The sequence below is a fragment of the Physella acuta genome, unplaced genomic scaffold (assembly GCF_028476545.2).
Source record: "Physella acuta isolate Inbredline_101_S28 unplaced genomic scaffold, ASM2847654v3 ptg000101l, whole genome shotgun sequence".
NCBI lineage: Eukaryota > Metazoa > Mollusca > Gastropoda > Physidae > Physella > Physella acuta.
In genome coordinates, this window is record NW_026731621.1 from 233,163 (window position 1) to 256,376 (window position 23,214).

At 33.3% G+C, this 23,214-nt stretch overlaps 1 protein-coding gene across 5 annotated transcripts in view; it reads right to left on the reverse strand.

The window, feature by feature from the left end:
• Positions 1 to 21,717, reverse strand: part of LOC131930760 (thioredoxin domain-containing protein 6) — a 38,152-nt gene extending 16,435 nt beyond the window's left edge. For 3 of the 5 annotated variants that reach the window (XM_059287388.1, XM_059287371.1, XM_059287402.1), the window contains exons 1-17: positions 21,651 to 21,717; positions 16,386 to 16,506; positions 16,183 to 16,286; positions 15,919 to 15,990; positions 15,240 to 15,356; positions 14,634 to 14,715; positions 13,156 to 13,218; positions 10,547 to 10,623; positions 9,857 to 9,949; positions 9,261 to 9,415; positions 8,309 to 8,383; positions 6,755 to 6,867; positions 6,099 to 6,243; positions 5,235 to 5,342; positions 3,931 to 4,076; positions 2,881 to 3,025; positions 319 to 426 (exon numbers count right to left, since the gene is read on the reverse strand). In XM_059287388.1, coding sequence (XP_059143371.1) covers positions 319 to 426; positions 2,881 to 3,025; positions 3,931 to 4,076; positions 5,235 to 5,342; positions 6,099 to 6,243; positions 6,755 to 6,867; positions 8,309 to 8,383; positions 9,261 to 9,415; positions 9,857 to 9,949; positions 10,547 to 10,623; positions 13,156 to 13,218; positions 14,634 to 14,715; positions 15,240 to 15,356; positions 15,919 to 15,990; positions 16,183 to 16,286; positions 16,386 to 16,476 — 1,694 coding nt within the window. In that variant the 5' untranslated portion in view covers positions 16,477 to 16,506; positions 21,651 to 21,717. The remainder of the gene's footprint in view (positions 1 to 318; positions 427 to 2,880; positions 3,026 to 3,930; positions 4,077 to 5,234; positions 5,343 to 6,098; positions 6,244 to 6,754; positions 6,868 to 8,308; positions 8,384 to 9,260; positions 9,416 to 9,856; positions 9,950 to 10,546; positions 10,624 to 13,155; positions 13,219 to 14,633; positions 14,716 to 15,239; positions 15,357 to 15,918; positions 15,991 to 16,182; positions 16,287 to 16,385; positions 16,507 to 21,650) is intronic. The other 2 variants (XM_059287378.1, XM_059287396.1) reach the window with 2 other exon arrangements.
• Positions 21,718 to 23,214: the final 1,497 nt, after the last annotated feature.

Sequence of the window (23,214 nt, forward strand, 5' to 3'; positions counted from 1 at the left end):
ATTTCCTTCCTTTGTCCAACCAAGAGCAAACTACAAGGAAGCAGTTGTTTTATTTTGGAGTTTTCTCTTCTAGATGGGTTGCTGTCCCAAGTTATCACGTCTTATCTGCCCGGATATCAGAACTCGGGATTTTTTAGCTTCGCAACCATCAGCTCACTAACCCGACCCCACCAACCCCTTATAAGAAATAATATCCACCCACATTTACATAGGCCTAATTGGAAATACTACTAGGCAAAAGCTAATCTTTCAAACTTTGGAGATTATTTGTTCACTAAATAATAATAAATTGTTAATCCAAGTTTTTGATCAACTCACGATGTTGGATTTTCCTCTTTAGCCTGGACAGGGTCCACATTTCCAATCTCTCTTCTCCAGCCATCAACAGCATCTTCTCTAGACAGAACTAAGTACAGAGACACACCACTGAAATAAAGGAGATATTGTTAGGCTAAGTACAGAGAACCACCACTGAAATACAAGGAGATATTGTTAGGCTAAGTACAGAGACACACCACTGAAATACAAGGAGATATTGTTAGACTAAGTACAGAGACACACCACTGAAATACAAGGAAGGAGATATTGTTAGGCTAAGTACAGAGACACAACACTGAAATACAAGGAAGGAGATATTGTTAGGCTAAGTACAGAGACACACCACTGAAATAAAGGAGATATTGTTAGACTAAGTACAGAGACACACCACTGAAATACAAGGAAGGAGATATTGTTAGGCTAAGTACAGAGACACAACACTGAAATACAAGGAAGGAGATATTGTTAGGCTAAGTACAGAGACACACCACTGAAATAAAGGAGATATTGTTAGGCTAAGTACAGAGACACACCACTGAAATACAGGAGATATTGTTAGGCTAAGTACAGAGACACACCACTGAAATACAAGGAGATATTGTTAGGCTAAGTACAGAGAACCACCACTGAAATACAAGGAGATATTGTTAGGCTAAGTACAGAGACACACCACTGAAATACAAGGAGATATTGTTAGGCTAAGTACAGAGACACACCACTGAAATACAAGGAGATATTGTTAGGCTAAGTACAGAGACACACCACTGAAATACAGGAAAGGAGATATGGTTAGGCTAAGTACAGAGACACACCACTGAAATACAGGAAAGGAGATATGGTTAGGCTAAGTACAGAGACACACCACTGAAATACAAGGAGATATTGTTAGACCAACAGAACTAAGTACAGAGACACACCACTGAAATACAAAGATGGGAATATTGTTAGGCTAAGTACAGAGACACACCACTGAAATACAAGAAAGGAGATATTGTTAGGCTAAGTACAGAGACACACCACTGAAATACAGGAGATATTGTTAGGCTAACAGAACTAAGTATAGAGACACACCCCTGAAATACAGGAGATATTGTTAGGCTAAGTACAGAGACACACCACTGAAATACAAAGAAAGGAGATATTGTTAGGCTAAGTACAGAGACACACCACTGAAATACAAGGAAGGGAATATTGTTAGGCTAAGTACAGAGACACACCACTGAAATACAAGGAGATATTGTTAGGCTAAGTACAGAGACACACCACTGAAATACAAAGATGGGAGTATTGTTAGGCTAACAGAACTAAGTACAGAGACACACCACTGAAATACAACGATGGGAATATTGTTAGACTAAGTACAGAGACACACCACTGAAATACAAAGATGGGAGTATTGTTAGGCTAACAGAACTAAGTACAGAGACACACCACTAAAATACAAGGAAGGAGATATTGTTAGGCTAACAGGACTAAGTACAGAGACACCAGTGAAATTTAAAGTGTTAGACTAAGTTAGATAAAGATAAACATATCAAAGTATTAACAGTTGTTATGGAAAATAAACTGGAATTGTTGCAATGGGTTCAACAGACAGGGAAATAGTTTATTTTTTCTTGTTAGAACCTGAAAAGCATGTGTACATTGTGGTGATGTGAATTGTGTAAAAGATTGCTATGTGGAGTCTAGTATTGTAAATAGTGTTTGTACTGTGATTATTCCACTGTCAGACTGTATGACGTTTGTGTATGTTGATGTTGTACAAAGTGAACAATATTTGCAAGGGAAGGAACTGATCAGAGTAACATGGAGTGTGTTATGGAGCAGGATATAAGGAGGATATATGAAAGAACAGAGAGAAAGTAGATGCAAGTGAAAAACTTCCACAGGGTGGATGGGCAGATGGGGTGTGTGTAGGCCAGTGCACACAGGAGTGAAGAAGTCATTCAATTAAACAACAGATATTGTACTACAAGCTTTTATTATGTCAATTACTATTGGGATCCCACAAATCACCCCTGACAAATTTCCCCCCACCAAACTGTTTTTATAACAAAAACAACTGGTGCAATGTTCTATGGAGGAATTGCAAACCTTCTGGAAGCCCATGGGTCTAGCAGCTGGCTGTTTGGGTGTTAGAAATGAGCAATACTCAAGTCTGTTGTGTAAGAATAATAAAAGAAATATAAAACCTCTTTAATAACAAGCTATTAAGTGCACTGGAAATAAGAAAATGAAACAAAGTTGCTCTTTTTAAAAGGGAGGCACTTTGCCATTATTTGCAGAAAAGTATTTATTTAGGCTCTAACACAATCCCTGTATCCAACACCCCACCCACTTCACCCTCAGAGGTTTGTGTATTACTAGTTGAGAACTGCTGTGTTCAGTGTTTCTAGCAGGCATATCTCAAGGGACACTTTCCCCCCCCCTCTCCCCCACCTTCCCAGTAGCATTTCTACTCTGACAAAATACTTTAACCATTATCTTCCCCACCCCCCAATCTGGAAGCTTCAGTTACCTCCTGGGAGTCAAATGGCTGAAAGAAACCCTGACTGAGTTTACCTGGCCAGGGAGTTGACGAGGTCATCAAAGTACTCAGTGTGGATCTTGTGGGGGTACATAATCTCTGCTTTGGTCTGGGTGATGTTGACTTCTTGCTGAGCGACAATCTTAAAGCCAGCTTCTTCAATCCTTTGGAGGATTTCATCTGGAGAAATTTGATTAACTCATTAATTAAGCAATCACTTTGACAATCTTAAAGCCAGCTTCTTCAATCCTTTGGAGGATTTCATCTAAAGAGTTTTGATTAACTCATCAATTAAACTTTAACAATCACTTTGACAATCTTAAATCCAGCATCTTCAATCCTTTGGAGGATTTGATCTAGAGAAATGTGATCAACTCATCAATTAAACTTTAACAATCACTTTGACAATCTTAAAGCCAGCTTCTTCACGGCACTGCTTAAGTATGTAGTAAGTCCCTGATCAACCAAGCTCTGATGGGTACCTGATTAATGTTAGGGAAAGTAGAGGCAGCTGGGCATAGTGCTGACCACACTATCACTTCATATATTGAGGTGACATAAACAGATAAACTTTTTTAATATGCCCAATGGACCAATAAGTTCAATAGAACATCTGTTTACTAAATAAAAACACTGAACTCCAACTGTAAAGCATTCATTTTGTTGTAATTTGGAATATCTATGGTCACAGAAACCTACTCAGTTGTGTGACTATTCACCAGGTATTATCCAAGTAGCTTAGTTAACAACAAACAATTGGCTCAGTTGTGTGACTATTCACCCAGTATGATCCAAGTAGCTTAGCTAACAACAAACAATTGGCTCAGTTGTGTGACTATTCACCCAGTATAATCCAAGTAGCTTAGTTAACAACAAACAATTGGCTCAGTTGTGTGAATATTCACCCAGTATGATCCAAGTTATTTTGTTAACAACAAACAATTGGCTCAATTGTGTTACTATTCAACCAGTGTGATCCATGTTGCTTAGCTAACAACAAACAATTGGCTCAGTTGTGTGACTATTTACCCGGTATAATCCAAGTAGCTTAGCTAACAAGAAACCATTGGCTCAGTTCTACTCACCCTTATGCTCCATGCCGCTTGGTTTAATCATGGCCACTGTCTGTTCTATCGGGAAGAATTCTGCAATTTCTTTCTCGGCCGCCTCCACTGAAGCTGAGCCATGGAACTGGTTCATGCCATTAGAACCAGGGAACCGGGCTCTCAAGCTAAAACAGTTTTATCATTACATTTTAACCGTACGATAATATATTTTAACTATGTCAGATAATACATTTTTACTGTGACATATAATACATTTTAATCATACGATAATATATTTTAACTATGTCAGATAATATATTTTTACTGTGACATATAATACATCTTAACTCTCAGATAATACATTTTAACTATGTCAGACAATATATTTTAACCTTGTCACATAATACATTTTAACTGACAGATAATATATTTTAAGTATGTCAGATAATGTATTTTAATTATGTCAAATAATATATATTATTATAATATTATTATATTATAATATTATTATAATAATTATATGTCAGATAATATATGTTAACTATTTCAGATAAAACATTTTAACTGTTTCAGAAATTATAAATAAATTCATATTATTCTCTTAGTGTAAGGACTATCAAAGCCCAGAGAATTTTTACCATTTTGAATTAAATAAAATGCCATAAAAAAAATTAGACCTATATAGTTAAAAAAAATAAGATTGGTAGTTTGGTTATTGGTCAGCCCAGCTGTGATGGTATCTGAGTCAAGTTAGGGAAAGTAAACATGGCTGTGCCTAGTGCTGACTTCGCCAACCCTTCACATAACAAAGTCAAGGAACTAATGGACTATACTTCATCTTATGTATGGTTAGTTATGTCTGTAAGGGGAACTTTACTTTTTTTAAAAATCTTTTGAAGGACACATTATTTTCTCAAAATTATATGCTATTATAAACTTATCCAAGTAAACATACGATGCCTATAAACCTGGGCAGGTAAACATATGATGCCTATAAACTTGGGCGGGTAAACATATGATGCCTATAAACTTGGGATAGATAAACATACGATGCCTATAAACCTGGGCAGGTAAACATATGATGCCTATAAACTTGGGCAGGTAAACATATGATGCCTATAAAAAAACTTGGGCAGGTACACATTTGATTCCTATAAACTTGGGCAGGCAAACATTTGATGCCTATAAACTTGGGCGGGTAAACATATGATGCCTATAAACTTATCCAAGTAAACATATGATGCCTATAAACTTGGGCGGGTAAACATATGATGCCTATAAACCTGGGCAGGTAAACATATGATGCCTATAAACCTGGGCAGGTAAACATATGATGCCTATACCTCTTAGGTGCCTTCTCCATGGCGTCATCAACGTTCTCTGGTCCAAGAGCGTCCCGCCACACTGAAATGGCCTCATCTCCAATCAACCCAATAGCCAACAATGTCCCACTGAAGAAATAAGGAAACATTATTTATCTGATAAGCTACATTGTGAAAACTTAAATGTTTTATTATTAAGTTACAGAGGCGTAGCGAGGGGGGGGGGACATATGTCCCCAGGCGCTGACCTTAGGGGGGGCGCCAAAATGGGTTGGAAACAAAAATTGAAAGTTTGAGGGGTGGGGGGGGGGTGCAAATGAAAAGTTCGAGGGGGGGGGGGGGGAAGTACAAATCGAAAGTTTGAGAGGGGGTGTGCAAATCAAAAGTTCGAGGGGGGGGGAGTGCAAACTGAAAGTTTGTCCCCGGGCACCGGGAAGGGTCGCTACGCCTCTGGTAAGTTAAGCCTATTTATGGGATGGCGTGGCCTAGCATTAGAGAGCTAGACTGATAACCCGAAAGTCTGGAGTTCACTTCTGGGTTCAAGTCAGTAGAATGTCCCTGAGTCCATCTAGTTCTGACTAACGTTAGGGGAAATAAAGGCGGCTGGAAATACTGTTAAGGTCTCTGAAACAGGTGAACTCTACATCATCTACCTTATGTGTCTTAGGCACAAATGGGAAAAGATGATACAGCCTACTTAATAAAATTCGGAAAGAAAGGATTTGAGATTAGTATTAAGCTGGTACAGCTAACATTGCCTTTAGCCACCCAGTTACAAATGTCAACTTAACCTTTAGACACCCAGTTGAAAATGTCAACTTAACCTGTAGCCACCCAGTTAAAATGTCAACTTAACCTTTGGCCACCGAGTCAAACAAGACTGACCTGCTCATGGTTTCAACCAAGAGATCAAAGAAACCAAACTGTTCGTGTTCTTTGTACAGCTCTGAGGCTTGTTCCTTGGTGAGTTGAACCTCCTTCATCATGGCTACCTTCAATGGCAGCTTGCTAATGGCTTGCATGATGTCCTCTGAGGAGTGAGTACCAAAGACATTGAATGATATTGATCTTCACGGCCACAAAACCAGGCTGCTTTAACGCCTTTTTAGATTTATACACAGTTATGTTCTAATATATGGGACTGTGTGGCCTAAGTGGTAGAGTCTAGAGTTCGAATTCAGGTTCAAGTCAGTAGAACATCCCTGAGTCCACCCAGCTCTGATGGGTACCTAACTCATGTTAGGGAAAGTGAAGCCGGCTGGGCAAAGTGCTGACCACACCTTCATTCATATGCCGAGGTCAAGAAACATATGAACTCCACTTCATCTGCCCAATGGATCGCTAGGTCTATAGATAATTATTTACTTTATTACTTTTATGGGCACAAACAGGAAAAAATGATGATGGTATTCTAAACCTACCATGGCTTCTTATTAAAAAAAAATCATGGCCTTACCTGTTATCACACAGCTACAGCTCAAGAACATTTATGTTTACATTTTTGCCAGAACTGAGATACTATATTGCTGCTATGAACTGACCTTTCTTATTTGCATAGGCTTCAGGCCTGACTAGAGCAAGTGTTCTCTGAATATTCAACTTCTTCCTCAAATAAGTTGGAACAACAAAGTTAGGGAACAATATCCTCAGCTCTCTGTGAAATAAAAGAAAAAGTATTTAACAGCAATTCAAAAAGTAATGTCTAACCGAAATTAATGAAACAAATTTAAACACTACATTTAAATTAATTTTAATGGAAAATAAAGAATGTATTGATTTATTTTTAAAAAATGTACATTGCTTACTTCTTATGTTTATTGTTTATTAAAAGAGTCACATAGATAAACCAAATTATTTTTAATTAGATTATACATTATGTTATTGGATAGAGTGGCTGAATGTTAGAGTGCAGAACTGCTAATATGAATGTCTAAGAGTTCAAATCTACCAGTATGTGCAGAAAATATTCAATATGGCACTACCACCATCCTCAATCCACACACCCCATCCATTTTATCCTCAGGGGTATGTGTTCCACTAATTGAGATCCACTGGGCAAAAATGTAAAAACCTTGTAGAAAAACACAGTTCTAGTTGCTGGGTAGCCTAGCACAATGCTGACCACACATCATGGTTAATGAAACAGATGAACTCTATGTCATAGAAAACTTTATTATTATTTTACTATTTTACTATACCTTTTTGGTAGCTGTTGAATAAATGTAGCAGCTATCAAACTAGTGGGCAAAACTTACTTTTCAAACTAGTGGGCAAAACTTACTTTTCAAACTAGTGGGCAAAACTTACTTTTCAAACTAGTGGGCAAAACTTACTTTTCAAACTAGTGGGCAAAACTTACTTTTCAAACTAGTGGGCAAAACTTACTTTTCAAACTAGGGGGCAAAACTTACTTTTCAAACTTAGTGGGCAAAACTCACTTTTCAAACTAGATCTAGTGGGCAAAACTAACTTTTCAAACTAGTGGGCAAAACTTACATTTCAAACTAGTGGGCAAAACTAACTTTTCAAACTAGTGGGCAAAACTTACTTTTTAAACTAGTGGGAAAAACTTACTTTTCAAACTAGTGGGCAAAACTTACTTTTTAAACTAGTGGGCAAAACATAATTTTCAAACTAGTGGGCAAAACTTACTTTTCAAACTAGTGGGCAAAACTTACTTTACAAATGTGGGCAAAACATACTTTACAAATGTGGGAAAAACTTACTTTTCAAACTAGTGGGCAAAACGTACTTTTCAAACTAGTGGACAAACTTACTTTTTAAACTAGTGGGCAAAACTTACTTTTCAAACTAGTAGGCAAAACTTACTTTTCAAATGTGGGCAAAAATTACTTTTCAAATGTGGGCAAACCTTACTTTTCAAACGTGAGCAAAACTTACTTTTCAAACTAGTGGGCAAAACTTACTTTTCAAACGTGAGCAAAACTTACTTTTCAAACGTGAGCGAAACTTACTTTTCAAACGTGAGCAAAACTTACTTTTCAAACGTGAGCAAAACTTACTTTTTAAACGTGAGCAAAACTTACTTTTCAAACGTGAGCAAAACTTACTTTTCAAACGTGAGCAAAACTTACTTTTCAGCAGCTTGAGCTGTGAGAGAGCCATGCAAGGCATTCAAGTATCCTTTCTCACCATATCTGGATCGGAGGCTGGGTATATATAAATCACACAAATTGACACAACTTTGTAAACTATCTACATGGTAAAGGCACATAACTTCTACATTTTGAAAGAATACAATATTGTGGGTTTTTTTTTTAAACTTTATACTGATAGGAAATGGAAGAAAGTGGGTGAGTAAATACAAATTATATAAATTGGCAAACTTTTTTAATAAACTTATGTTTTAAAAATTTAAAAACTATGCAATATTCTTTTTAAGAAACAATATTTTTTTAATTTTTCTACTGAGTTAAAGGAGAGTAAGTGGGTGGGGGAAATAAAATAATGTAAAATCTCTCACTTTAAGGTTTTAAGAAGAGAAAAAATTTAATGATTTTAAAAAACAGCAAAAAAAAAAAAATTCATTTTAAAACACCCAGATAGTTCAGGGGTCGGCAACCTGCGGCTCGCGAGCCGCATGCGGCTCTTTTGATATCAAGATGCGGCTCTTCAGCGCTCCTTGCACAAATACTAATAGTCTTAATCAAAAAATAAAATATTTGAAATTAAAAATATATTAGTGGCTCTTTAAAATCGGGGAAATTTTGAAAATTGTAACTTTTGGCTCTTCCGCTTCAAAAGGTTGCCGACCCCTGAGATAGTTGAATCACTATTAAATTAAACATTTGCATTTTCAGGTTTAAAATAAAATTGTAATTAGACATTTTTAATATATATAAGTAACTCATTATGGATGTCAGAAATAAGTATTCCTATTGTAAATCTGTATCAGTCTTCATGAGCCAATGATGAAAACTGTAATACTAAAGCAAACATGTATGGCTAGGTAAACTTAAACTGTAAATTACATGTCTAAGGCACCCAAAAAAGTGAAGAAAAAAAAAGTTTAAAAAAAAACAGTACCAGTTTGGATCTTCCTCTCTGGCCACCTCTACTTCAGCTGGACCAAGCAGGTCTAGCCAGTCTTTAATTACTGTCTCACCACCTTTGCCTTTGGTCAGTACAAGACAATATGATGGACCACTTGTGATAAATTTGACCAGGTCATCAAAGTAGCTCTTTAAAAAAAAGTATTTTAAAAAAATAAATATTCAAAAATAATAAATTTAGTTTAACACACTGATGTTTGCATTTTGCTCATGTTTGAGCTTTGGTTGTGGTTAGGCTTATATTTAGAGTTAGGTTTATGTGTTATTTCCTCAATGTCCATATTTGACCCAGGCAATGCTGGGTATATACTGTTAAAAAACACAAAACTCTGTCTTTTACAGATAGGTTTTTTACAGAGGCCTTATAATTATGATCAAAATAAAATTTAGTACATAGGAATTACAGGTCTTTTTAGATTTGTGTAGTTGCTATTTAAAAAGGCTATTTTCTTTCTTAGTATATATAATGGTAAACCCACAATTTAATTTGGAAACACTTTAAACTATTTGAAAATTAGTTATTTATAGATTTAATTTCAAAAAGGATCTAGTCCAAGTTTAATAAATCACCTCGGAATCAAAGTCAGCATAAAACTCCTCAGCTTCTTCAGGTGTAATTTCTTTTTGCTCTTGTGCCAAGATTTCAAACTCATGTTCTTTGATCTACATAAAATCATGTTACACTAGAGAATTACATTTTTAGTTCATTAAGTTACATTAAAATATTCTTTTTAAAAAACTTTTAAGAAAACAGAACTTAAATAAAAATTATAATAGTAAGTGATAGGATGTAACATAGAGAACAACATTTAAACCTGAACTCTACCTTTTTTTACATTAAATAATTGATTCAATTGTAGCATTATGGCTAAGTATAAAGTAAATACAAGACATACTAAAATTTATGTAAATATATTTTACAGATAATCACTAAAAGTTAATTTTAATTAATGTATTAAATAAATATATTTAAAAAATTGATAATAATCCCATACTGTTGAAATTTTGGATTGTTCCATTCAGTTTAAACAAACTATGTGGATAGTAACATACATTTTGGACATTGAAAATAGTCTCATAGTTTATTTAACAAAAAAAATTGTGATCTTACCAGTGAAATAATCTCATAGTTTATTTATTTTTAAAAAAGTGTGATCTTACCAGTGAAATAATCTCATAGTTTATTTATTTTTAAAAAAGTGTGATCTTACCAGTGAAATAATCTCATAGTTTATTTAACAAAAAAAAGTGTGATCTTACCAGTGAAATAATCTCATCTGTTTTACCCTGGACAACGGCATCTGGTTTTATAATGGCCACTGTGATTCCTTTCTGGGCTGTAGTGTAAGTAAATTAAAATGTGTAGCTTCAGTAAACTTTAAACTTATTTTATAATGTACATTTTAAATTTCAATTTTATAACAAAAACAAAACAAAAACAATGCAAATTCTTATTTTTTTAAATTAATTTATATTTTGTTCATGTTAAGGAAGAATAATGCTGAATTATTAATAATTAAAAAATCTTATTCATCAAAAAGGTCTAAAGCTCTGGAACTCATTAAAGTTTGCTGTCTTTTTTTAATTGTTTTTTTTTTCAATTATGAAATTTTCTTTTTTGTAAAATGTTCTTAAAAGTATTTTTATTTTTTATTTTTGACAAAATGAATTTTTATATCAAAACATAATTTCACAAAAATAAATGATTATCATTACAAATGAACTTATATAATAAAAAATAATAACTTGTGAAGGGACAGTTTTAAACTTTGTATCAAAGTAATCTTTTAATTAAGAAACATTGTGTTGCATTTTTTTTTAAAATTATTCATGTTTATTTTATTAAAAGATGGACCAACATTAGATATAAGAATTGATTCTAAAGCTTTCATTAAAAGTTATGTAATAAATGCTGACATTCAACAGTTGATAATGCCAAGTAGGCTACATTTAAAGCAACACATTTTAAACAAGTACATAACATATTAACGGTACATTTAAAAAATTGTAATATATCATAGGCATTAGTATGAGACACAAACATAACAATAAATATCATTCCTCAGAAACAACCTAACACATTTAAATATATGAACATCTCTATTGTTATGACAACATCAATTCATGATTGATTGGGTTTAAAGGATTATATATAGGCCTTGTAAAACAAAATTATAAACCAATGTTTTAAGAGATTGTTTCTCTTTTGACTGGTTGACCCAATATTAAAACACCGAAGTTAAAGCTGTGCATTACAAATTTGATAACACAGCATGAAAGAAAGCTTTTGAATAATAATATTCTTATTGTGAAAACATATTCTGACTGAAACTATTTTGAAGCTCTAGACATTCTAGTTTCTATGGAAATACTGTAGGACTGAAAAGGATATCTTTGAATGCTGATATTCTCATTAAGAAACCATATTCTAAATGAAACTAAGGAATAACTATGGGATTGAGAACAAATTTTGAATAATGATATTCTTGTTGGAAAAGCATATTCTGAATTTTACTTGTTTGAAGCCCTAAGTAACCATGAGTTTAGGGGATGTATATAAGACTGAAAACAAATTTTGAGAAACTGAAATTAAAAAGATAAGGGTTGCTAGTGGGTGGTTAGTATTTTTGACAGAGATAGAACATGATATGTGTCTTGAGAAACTGAAATTGTGAACAAAATTATGAGATTGAAATCCTGGGAAAATGGAATCATGAGAGATTGAAATATTGAACTAGTGAAATTAAATCCTGAGAAATTGGAATAATGAGATATTGAAATGCTGAGAGATTGAAACCTTGAGAGATTGAATTCATAAGAGATTGAAATCATAAAAGATTGAAATCATGAGAGATTGAATTCATAAGAGATTGAAATCATAAAAGATTGAAATCATGAGAGATTGAATTCATAAGAGATTGAAATCATAAAAGATTGAAATCATGAGAGATTGAATTATTAATCTAGTGAAATTAAATTATGAGATATTGAAAATCATAAGAGATTGAAATCATAAGAGATTGAAATCATGAGAGATTAAAAAATTAAACTAGTGAAATTAAATCATGAGAAATTGGAATCATGAAAGATGGAAATATTCAACTAGTGAAATTAAATCACTAGAGATTGAAATATTGAACTAGTGAAATTAAATCATGAGAAACTGAAACTATGAGCAATTGAAATCATGAGAGATTGAAATCATGCAAAACTGAAACAATGAGAAAACTGAAATCATGAGGAAGTCAATGGTGAGCAAGTGAAATCATGAGAAAGTGAAAACCATTGTAACTAAAACAAAGAGAAAGTGAAATTCTGGACTAAATAAGATGTGGGACAAAGGTGGTTAATATTGGTGTCAGATGACGCAAGTTACAGTGACTATCTAACACCAGTGAGTTAGTAGCAGCCACAGCAAGAAACCTGGTATTATCTCCGTCATCTCATCGTCAGAGGGGTCAGTATCATCGTGATATGACCCCTCATGACCTAGACCAGGGGTAACATTTCCCTCTGAGAGAGAGGACTCTGAAAGAAAAGTTCTGTGATTTGACAAAGTGTTAAGTCAGTACAAAAATACATCTAAAACCCGCACCTGAGAATAAAACTTAGCAGAAAAAAAGGCTGGTGGTTAAGGCAAAACACAATGCATTTTTATCTTCACTTTGTTTAATTTAGCTTTTTCTTTTTTTTATTAAAGCAAAATTAAAGATAACCATCATCAAAATTTTAGATGAATGCAGGTTTTTAAAATACAAGGTAAATTAAACTCAAGTCACACACAAATGTTGTTGTTTGTTGTTTACAAGCAGCAGAGGTTAGCTAGTTATTTACAAATAAAACAGTTGTGGTTCAGTTACAACTAATACCTTCCATATCCTTAACCTTTTTAGCTGAAGGAGTTTTAGATACAGGAACAGTGCCTGTATCGTCTAAATATATTAAATAAAAAACAAAATTGTACCCTGGATTATATTATGTGGTAATTTATGTAGACATACTGTTGTTTTATGTTTTCAAAGGTCAATAGGTGTGTACATATCAAACAATTTAAAATTGTGATATTATCTATAAGCGTAAATGCATTTTTATTTATCAATAATCTTTAAAATTGGAGAACTTAAATTGTCTGTATCTATGAGTATCCACAGAATTATAGGGTGGGGATTTTTTCTGTATGGCATAACATTAATTGTTAATGTAATAGCTGATACTGTTTAAGTAATGTTGTTTTCTTCAATTTGTAGAACATTTGAAACAAAACTATTTCCAACAACAATAACTTCAATTTGAACAAGAGGAAATTTGTAAAACATGAATTTATCAGGTACATACTCTTCTCAAATTTGGCAGCTGCAGAAATCAAAGTTAGAGTTGGCAATGGTCATTTATAATTATATAAGCCTAATTAGTTACTAATGTAGGGTAAAACAAATAAACCAAAAATTACATTAAGGGTTTGGTTGAATTATACACAGGATAAGAGTTTGAGTAGAATAATTCAAAGTAAAATTGGAGACAGTTATTGTTGAGATTTGAAGCATGTTATTGATGACACAAAGTCTCGAGTCTATAAAATGTATCTGAGTCTACCCAGCTCTAATGGTTATCAGGCTTAAATTGGGGAAATTAAATGTGGTTGGGAATGGGGGTTTATGCAATATCTAATATTGCAGAGAGTAAAAGCGTTAATAGATGAAATCTACATCTGCACCTATTAAAGCTAAGAGTATTTTTTTACTAACAAAACTACGATGCATAAACTGCTTGTTCAATCATTTACCACTAATACCTGTATGATAATGCAGTTTGCCTGGATTTCTACATCAAACAACACTATGAAATAAAAATGCCAATGTCAAACAAAAACTTGAAAGACAGTCAATGCCCTAAGGATGCCATCCTAGAATGATGTCACAATCTTAAAGGGACAACATGGTTGGGCGGTAGAGTGCTCAACTGCTAACACAAAAGTCATGAGTTCTAATCTGTACAAATTCCCTGAGATTACCTAGATGGGTGCCTGATTCACATGATTAGCTTAGCTCTACTAAATATGGCCCTGGTGTCTAAGGCGTGAACATGAAAATATGTCATTTAGGGACAACATCCGGGAAAAACAAAAGCATCTGAGTCATTATTGCATTCATCATTTACAAACAATCAACAGCATTACTTTAAATCTTTGAACAAAAATTAGACACAAATTTACACTTGAGTTGTTTTTTTTAATGTGTATTCTAACACCATTTAGAGAATAGAATATGATTTATATTTATCAGTGTTATAAGTTAATAAAGTGTAATAAATATACAAACTGAAACAAATAGTACAAAGATTACATTACCTTCTGCTAGTTGCCTGGCTTCTTCCTCTTCCAGTTTCTCAGCTTCTATCTCTTGCATGCGAGTAATGACAGGATCTCTCACCTAAACAAATGTTCAATGGTTTACAAAATTCTTGGTTTTTAAAATAAAGCTCTATTTCTTGTATTTTAATGTTCATTTTGGAAAACTATTTTAAAAAAGCAGTCTGCAAACTACTTGGTTTCAAATTAAAATAATTTAATGTATAATCTACTCAAGATAAGTGTGAGTTGCATTCAGTTTATTTATAGCTTTTTTTTTATAGTTGTTTAAATGGTAGTGTTTTATTATACATTTAAAGAAAATAATTTTATTTTGTTTATTATTAGAACAAGTATAAAAGCTTTTACTAAAAATATTTTTTATTAATTTTTTTTAAATTTTAGCTGAGGTTATAAATATTTGAAAACATTTTTGATAGAATTTTGTAATAAAATGTAGCAGCTAATTTATTAAAACCTTCAGGTAAACTAATACATTAACAATAAAAAATTAAACTTATGTAGTAACTATTTACAGATGATTAAACAATAACAGTTGCAAGCTGCAAACTATAAAAACCCATCAAATAAAATCTGTCTCGGTACCTCTTTTCTTTCTGCTGTTCCTTCTAGTACTTTATGTTCATGGGCCAGCTGCTCTGTGATGACCCGCTGAACTTTGGGTGCGTTGGCACCATGGATGTAGTTTGTCAGGATACCTCCCTGTGTAGAGAACATTGTTTTGTTTAGAAATCTGGCCACAACAGAATTATTGAAACTTTGCTTTAGTGTCTGTACATGCTATGGTTTATTCCAGAGTAGCTGGATATATTTATACATACAACTACAATTTTTAGGGTAGGGTTTGGGAGATTTTACATTTAAGTTTCAATATTTCCCACAATTAATTGAGTAACTAATGGTCAAAAGGAAGAGCAAAGGACTGCCAAAACGAAAGCCTTGAGTTTGAATTCGGGTTCAAGTCCGTAAAACGTCCCTGATTCCACCAAGCCCTGATGGGTATAAGGCAGCTGAGCTAATTGTTGACCATGCTATCTCTTCATATACTGAGGTCACAGAAACAGGTGAACTCTACTTCACTTTCCCTGTGGATCGTCAGGATTGAAATGGATTTGTACTTTACTTTTACGTATTAAGTAATTTTTCAATTCTGGAAAAGCACTAAACCCTATACATCTATTGAATAATAATATTTTTGCAGATTTTCTTGTTGATGTAGCCTACCTTTTTACAAGAGACAAACTTTTTATAAAATTTGACTTACTGCATAAAATAAAAATGTTGGTTCACACCTTCCCCTGTATTTTTCTAAAGCGTCAATTGTGTCAGCTTTTGCCTGGAAAATAAATGTATAATTTAAGCCAAAAACATTTGTGATATATCTCCAGAGCTGATATGCATTAGTGAAGTGCTTGGTAATATGAATGACAATGTACCAGATATTGTTGTAAACATAATGACATGAAAAGCAATTTAAAAATCTAAATAATACAAACAGTTTAAGAAATTATTTGAGAAACAGACTTACTATTGCAAAATTTAACAAGTTGTCACCCAGTTCATTTTTAAGTCTCCTGAAGTTACCAACTAAAGCCAAACATGGGCCACACCATTCTTGATACACATCAACAACTGAAATGTATAAACATTTTCAAACATGATTAACTTAAAAACATCATTTGGTTTTCGTTAAAGTAAAATCCAATGAAAATTTTGAGATCATATATTTACCCCAAAGGCCTTCCATAGCCATAACCTCTTCCCATTCTTCTTGTGTTTCTATTTCTCTCTGAAGCTGAATTTCTTGCTTCTTTCTAGCCATGGCGTGGTACTACTGGTCTAATAAAAGATACTGAAATTGAGTATACAAAATAATAACTTATTTCTAAGTTTTGTAAATAGGCTGACAAAACACTTAGATCTAGAAAAGATACACATTCTTATTCTTTAAACTTTAAGAATATATTATATTACTAAAACCTCATTACTACTCATTAAAAAACAATAGATTCTATTATGTATTGTCACATCAGCAGCTTTATAAAATCCAAGTTGACTTATTATAGCAATAATTATAAACCTAGGGGGCGTGGTTTGTTGCTAACAACAATATGGCATCCTCACTGGACACATGTGTTCAGACATTTTCCTACTTAGTTCAAGTGGCTTTCCTGGAATTAGTTTTAAAAATGTTTACCATGTAAAAATGGCAGTTTTTCCACGTGATATACACACACTGTAAATGGCAGTATTAAATATGCCAGAGAAAATGCTATAAATTGCTTTAGATAACGAAGACCGATTTTTTTCAAAGGGTGGTGCCGATAAACATTCGTAGATCTTTTAAATATCAGCTGCAATGATATAGAATTGTGCACGTTTGTAGTTCCATATTTGATTTAGAGAAAATGAAGAAATAAATCGAATATTACATGCACTTTTATTTTATTTTTTAAAAGTCACAAAAAAAAATCACCACCAAAAGTCAAATTCTATAACCCATGTGACTGCTATTAGGCGGGACACGTTGGCCTAGGTGGCTCTATCAACACTTTACGTTTGTGTTGTTTATTTAATATTTATGTTGACGAGTGTTACGTGAATATTTTCCAACTTTGATTTTTACATTACTGGAAAAATTAATTGAGCATTTCAATCTGAACATGGGAAGACAGGAATTAGATTCTAGTTGGTATTTCTGTAAAAGCCAGTAAATCAGTGATCTTGTGAACCGCAATCTCCTGATCTCGATAAATCTAGTTAGTATTATTCGCTTGATTTTATTATTACTAAATACTACTAAATATAGTTATTAATTTTATTTTCATTGCTTTTATTTTTTTATAACTGTTTATTAAGATTTAAATCTAGAAGGACTAGGCTAATAAATTAAAAATGATAATCATATTAGAAAAGGACGGCCTGCATAAACACATCTAATTAGTTGGCATGCTTAGATCTAGTAAACACAGTACTGGGACTTGCACATGCTCGCTTGACAAAAGAACGCATGTGGGCTTGTGACGAATATGCATAATTTTTCACTCACAAGAGATCAACTTAAATATGATACCCCTTGCCTAACAATCTTTAAATAGATCTAGACACCAGCTCTAGATACAAATTTAAGTATTAAAACTCCGCCTGGATATGTCTAGCTTCGGACTGGCGATGTTTCTCTCGTTGACAAAACAATGCGAGCGAGCCGTCACTACGCACAGCCTATGAGTGACTATGTTTGGAAGGCATTTCTTGTTCACATGTGATCAATTTTAATGTAATGACAGTTTTTAAAAGAAAAAAAAAACAAATAGATATTTTTTTATGTCTATAAATTTTAAAATATTTAAAATTCAGCCTGGACAAAGCTTTGTGAATATCGTGCCAGTTCCATGCTCGGTAAAGTAGAAGGGTTAGATTCCGTTTACTCAATCTTTTATTAATTTTCCTAATTTAACACTGCTAAAATACTTACACTGATTAATCAAAATGGATTAAAACATGAAAATGAATATCTTTAAAAAGTTTAGATCTATGTATTTTTTAACATTTAAACATGATTATATTTGGCTAATTCATTTGACATATATTAAAATATTGTAAATAGATTACATAACCAAGTTACAAATAATGAAATATCCTTTCGATTATGTTTTATTGCTGCCATACCGCCACTTCCCCCACCCCACACTTGATCTTTATGAACCACCAAGGTCATATTCTGGTCAACTATTAGAACTAGAGCTCCAAATGGTTGTCTCAGAAAAACATGTCCCAGCTCGGCTATTAAGCACGAATAATTAAAATCCTGTATTTTAGCCCCTAATGAGCTAGAATCACCAAATTGGTTGGTTAAGATATATCTTTAGTTTATATTGGTATTTTTAAACAAAAACAAATTACAATTAAGAATTAGTGAGAATATCTACTTATTATAAACAGGTGATATGTATTTTTGTTTATATTTTCTCTTATTCAGTACAGTGCTTAGTGCAGCTTAGGGCTTAGTCTAGTAACTACTTAGTACTAGTTTTATTTAGGTAATATTTACTATTAATATATAGACCTATTTAAATTTTTAATTATTAGCAAAGCACTCTGATTATTCTAGCAGCAGTCTAGCTGTTATAGAACTTATGATTACTTCTGTTTCAGAAACTACCTTAAAAAATCTCGAGCTTAGCCAGTTTAGTTTAGGTTAGGCGAATAGGCCTAAATATTAACTTAAATTATTAGCCTAATTAACTAACTACTTTGGTAAAACTCCATTTTAGCTTATTTTATTTGCTGCTTAACATTCACATAGTGTTTCTTCCAGACTTTTTTCTCCGGGGGGGGGGGGGGGGGGGGGGGGCACTTGAAATTTTTCCCCCGAAGAGATGCCTGGAAGAAACTCTGCATTTACCTCCGGTTTAGCATATTTTATTAAAAACACAACCAAAACCCACAATAATGTTAGGAAAATACTAGGACTAGAATCATTAGATGATAGATAGATCTATAGATCTACTTATTTTTTTATGAATATTTTTTAATTAGAAAAAGTAAAAAATATAGGCCCCTATCATAAATAATCATTCTAGTTCTAATTAAATAGCGTGTCATCGTCGGCTGGAGAAAAATCCTGACATGGTCAAGGGTTCACCGTGAGTTCACATTGACTTTAATTATCAGCATACGTCATAGCTTAGGGTCATTGTGAGTTCATGTAAGTTAATTTATAGTATCATGCCTTGCAATTATAGCGTTTCTACTTTACCCATTGCCATGAAAATCTTAACTGACACGCACACATTTTCAAGAAAAAAAAAAGTTAAATCTAGATCTAGATGAATAGTACACATTAAATATTCCAAATTTTGGATTTTTCTCAAGTTTTGACAAAATTAATTTAAAAAACCAAACCAAAAATCCATAAAGAAATAGCCTGAGTGATTTCCTAATGTTTTTGTGTGTTTTGGTTGTGTTTATAATAAAATACGCTCAACTGGAGGTGACTGTGTCTGTGAAGCGGGGAATAAAATACGCTAAAATGGAGTTTTACCCTACTATTTATAGGCCTAGGCCTATATAACTAATTACTATTAATTAGTAGGCAAATTAATAATTGTAGGGTTGTCGGCATCCGCCGAGTTCGCGGTAAAAACATGACCCGAAATCGCCCATTACTTTCTGATACCGGACCCACGAGATTTGGTTTTGCATACTAATAAGTTTTTAATTTATGGTAATTAATTAAGTTTAAAAGGTCATTTCCTAAGGTTAATTAAAAAGTAGAGTGGTTGTCCCTTAGTTTTAATGGCTTTGCGACCTGATTGCATGCTGTCTCTGCTTTGGTCTTCCCCCTGTATCAAGGTTAGTTTCAAATACGTTGGAATCTCGATTTTTTAAAAGATTCCTCTAGATGAGAGTAGATTACTGATCAGACATATCTTAAGTAATTGGAAATGAAATTTGTTTTTGGATATTTTGACTCCGACATTAGTTATACCCCTCCGAACGTAGTCACTGTATGTAGGTCACGCTGCCACCATTGTTATATTTTTTCATCCCGATCTTCCTGCCTTTAAGTTTGGTCCACTAATAACAGCAATCTTATGGCATGTGCAAACAAATCTAATTTTTTATTTCAAAATATATTTACATACCCATCTTTAATTTTTTCAGCTCTAGTTCTAGTTTTCTAGAATATGTTTTTCCTAAAAATCCAATTTTGTCAGACTAGACTCTAGACTGACAAGAGTCAGACCTAGATCTAGATCTAGGTTACCTGTCTGTTGCTATACACTAACATTGTGCTAACTGTAATTTTAAGTATTCAAGTTCTACTTACCCTTAGATATAGTTATATGATGAAAATCAGAATCCATACACAATTCACACATAAAAACATTGATCTGATAACTTCATTTCACTTATTACAAAATGGCTTTTATATGGACTCTACTTCACCTGCCCAAAATAACAAGGCAGTTATAGACACATTACAGTGTTCATGTCATTTACTTTAGATTTCTGACTATGGAGTTCTTTCATTCACTGTATTTATATAAAATATTGCTTTAGAAACATTTTCATATTTGCGCAGCAGTTTTATAACAAAATGGCTTAAAGATGGACTCTACTTCACCTGCCCAAAATAATGAGGCAATTATATGCACATAACAGTGTTCAAGTCATTTACTTTAGATTTCTAACTTTGTAGTTCTTTCATTTGCTGTATTTATATAAAATATGGCATTAGAAACATTTTCATATTTGCGCAGCACACAGCTTTTTGGGGTTATGGGAGGAAGCCAACACAAAAATATAAGTTCTGTATTATTTTTATTAATTTCAACAGCATTTACAAGTTCTATATATCATTCTAGTTAAACTCTGCAAATATGAACAAAATACAACTGCAAGTAAAATAACTATGCTCAATTTATTCAGGTATACCATGACTTGTCACAATTGGCCAATGCAAAAGCAAGGGGATTCCACCCCTCACAAAAAAATTCGCCAAAAAAAAACTATTTGAGCTAGACAGAAAATCTTTTTTGTTTTGTTTTCATATAGTTGAGCTCTACAAGAATATGTAATTTTTATTTTTATATGATGATTAGTGTTTTTTTACCTAAATCCCTAATAATTGACACTAACTTAGGTTTTTTTTATTTGAATTTGAATGCTTTTAATTTTAATTTAATATGGCCACATCATATTTATTTTAAATTTTTAAAGTAGGGCATATTTTAGTGTTTTAGTGTGTTTTTAGGCAAAATTTTTATATTTTAAGTGGGCCTAGGCATTTTTAAAAATGTCAATATCAATAGATTGGAATATTGTATTCAATATTGGAATAGATTCAAATTTAATTCAATCAATTTTAGTTTTAGGCCTAACTACTATTCTTTATTTTTAAAGCAACCAAGAAAAAAAGCAAATAGAAATTGCGATAATAGACATTTAATTAAAAATATATGGGATACAGCGTATTTTGTTTAGACCTACCGCTTCTTTCTAAGTAAGTGTCGTTTCTTGATAGCACCTTTGACTACCTTAACTAATTAGAGAAGTGTGTTGTTGGTAGTAACGCAAACTTCCGGTAAGGAAGATTTGTAAAAATCAGGCTTTCTAAAAATATGGTTTCAAAATTACTACGTAGTTTTACAGAACAAACTATTTAATTTACAATGTATTCTAAAGAAAGTCCATACTGATTTGGCCGAGTTTCAACGTTCATCTCCTTCTTTCTTTTCTTTCCAGTATCACCACTCACAAAGTCGTCAAAAAACAAACCGTCCTCTTGTTCGAATTCACAAAAATCCAACCCGCCCATTCCCCGGTTCCCTAACCTATCTAATTATGTTGTCCACTACAGTGGCGTCGCTAGGTCGGTAACTCATGGTGTCACCTCCACCGAAGGAAACATATTATTAAAAAAATAAAAAAAAAAAAATAAAATATATATATATATATATATATATATATATATATATATATATATATATATATATATATATATATATATATATATATATGTGTGTGTGTGTGTGTGTGTGTATGTGTGTGTGTGTGTATGTATAGGGGGGCGTCCATAAATTACGTCATACTCGTAGGGTGGTAGGGGGGTCCGTAATTTCGTGACGGTGTGTGATGAGGGGAAGGGGGGGGGGGTGTTCAGATGGTGTGACGTCACTTTTTTGCATTATAAAAAAGCAATGTTAGAAAACGAAATTTAGCCGTTATTTCATGTTTTAGACGATTTTTACCTCCCCCCTCTCCTCCGTCACACGTCGTCACAAAAAAGCCAGACCCCCCCCCCCCTAAAATGGCGTCACACCTCAGCCTACACCCCCTCCCCCCTCAAAATTGCTGTTGATGTTTTTCTTAAAAGATCGATATTTTTTCCAAAATCCAAAGTTTTTCGAAGAAAAACTAGACATACGCCATCAGTTACAGCAGATTACAAGTAGGCCTACAGGCCTAAGTTTGTTTGCTCGTGTTTTATTTTCCATAAGTTAAAAGAGTGATCTATTTTCTTTTTCTGCTATCATTGGAGTATTTGTTTTTGCATTGCCAATCTTGTGAGGTATTTTAACTGTTTTAGCAAGTCGTAACGATGCCGTCTGGTACTTCCTTTCAACAGAAAATGACAGGTCACTCGAAGGTCAGCTGATATAGGCAGAGGCGTAGAGACCCATTCTGCGCTCCTGTGAAGTATCAGTTTTGCGCTTCCCCCCCTCGCCCATTTATTAATATGGTTAAAGTTAGCAAAAAAGCTCCCCCCACCCCCACCCTGAATTGGAAAGGTTAGTAGCACTTTTTACCATTCACTATCCTGTAAAGGATTTTCTCGTGGTGCCAAACAATTGATGTAGAAACAGTTAAATCATATTTGTTTAGAATTTAACACTCCAACTTAAAATGGACTTTTTAATTTTTTTCTACCCCTTTTGGCTCCCCCTTAAGGTCGACCGCCCCACCCGCATTCCCCAGCAACGCCATTAGATAGGACATCTTTCCACGATGTTTTGGCTTTTCATTTTAAATAGGTTGTTACTATTTTAATCTG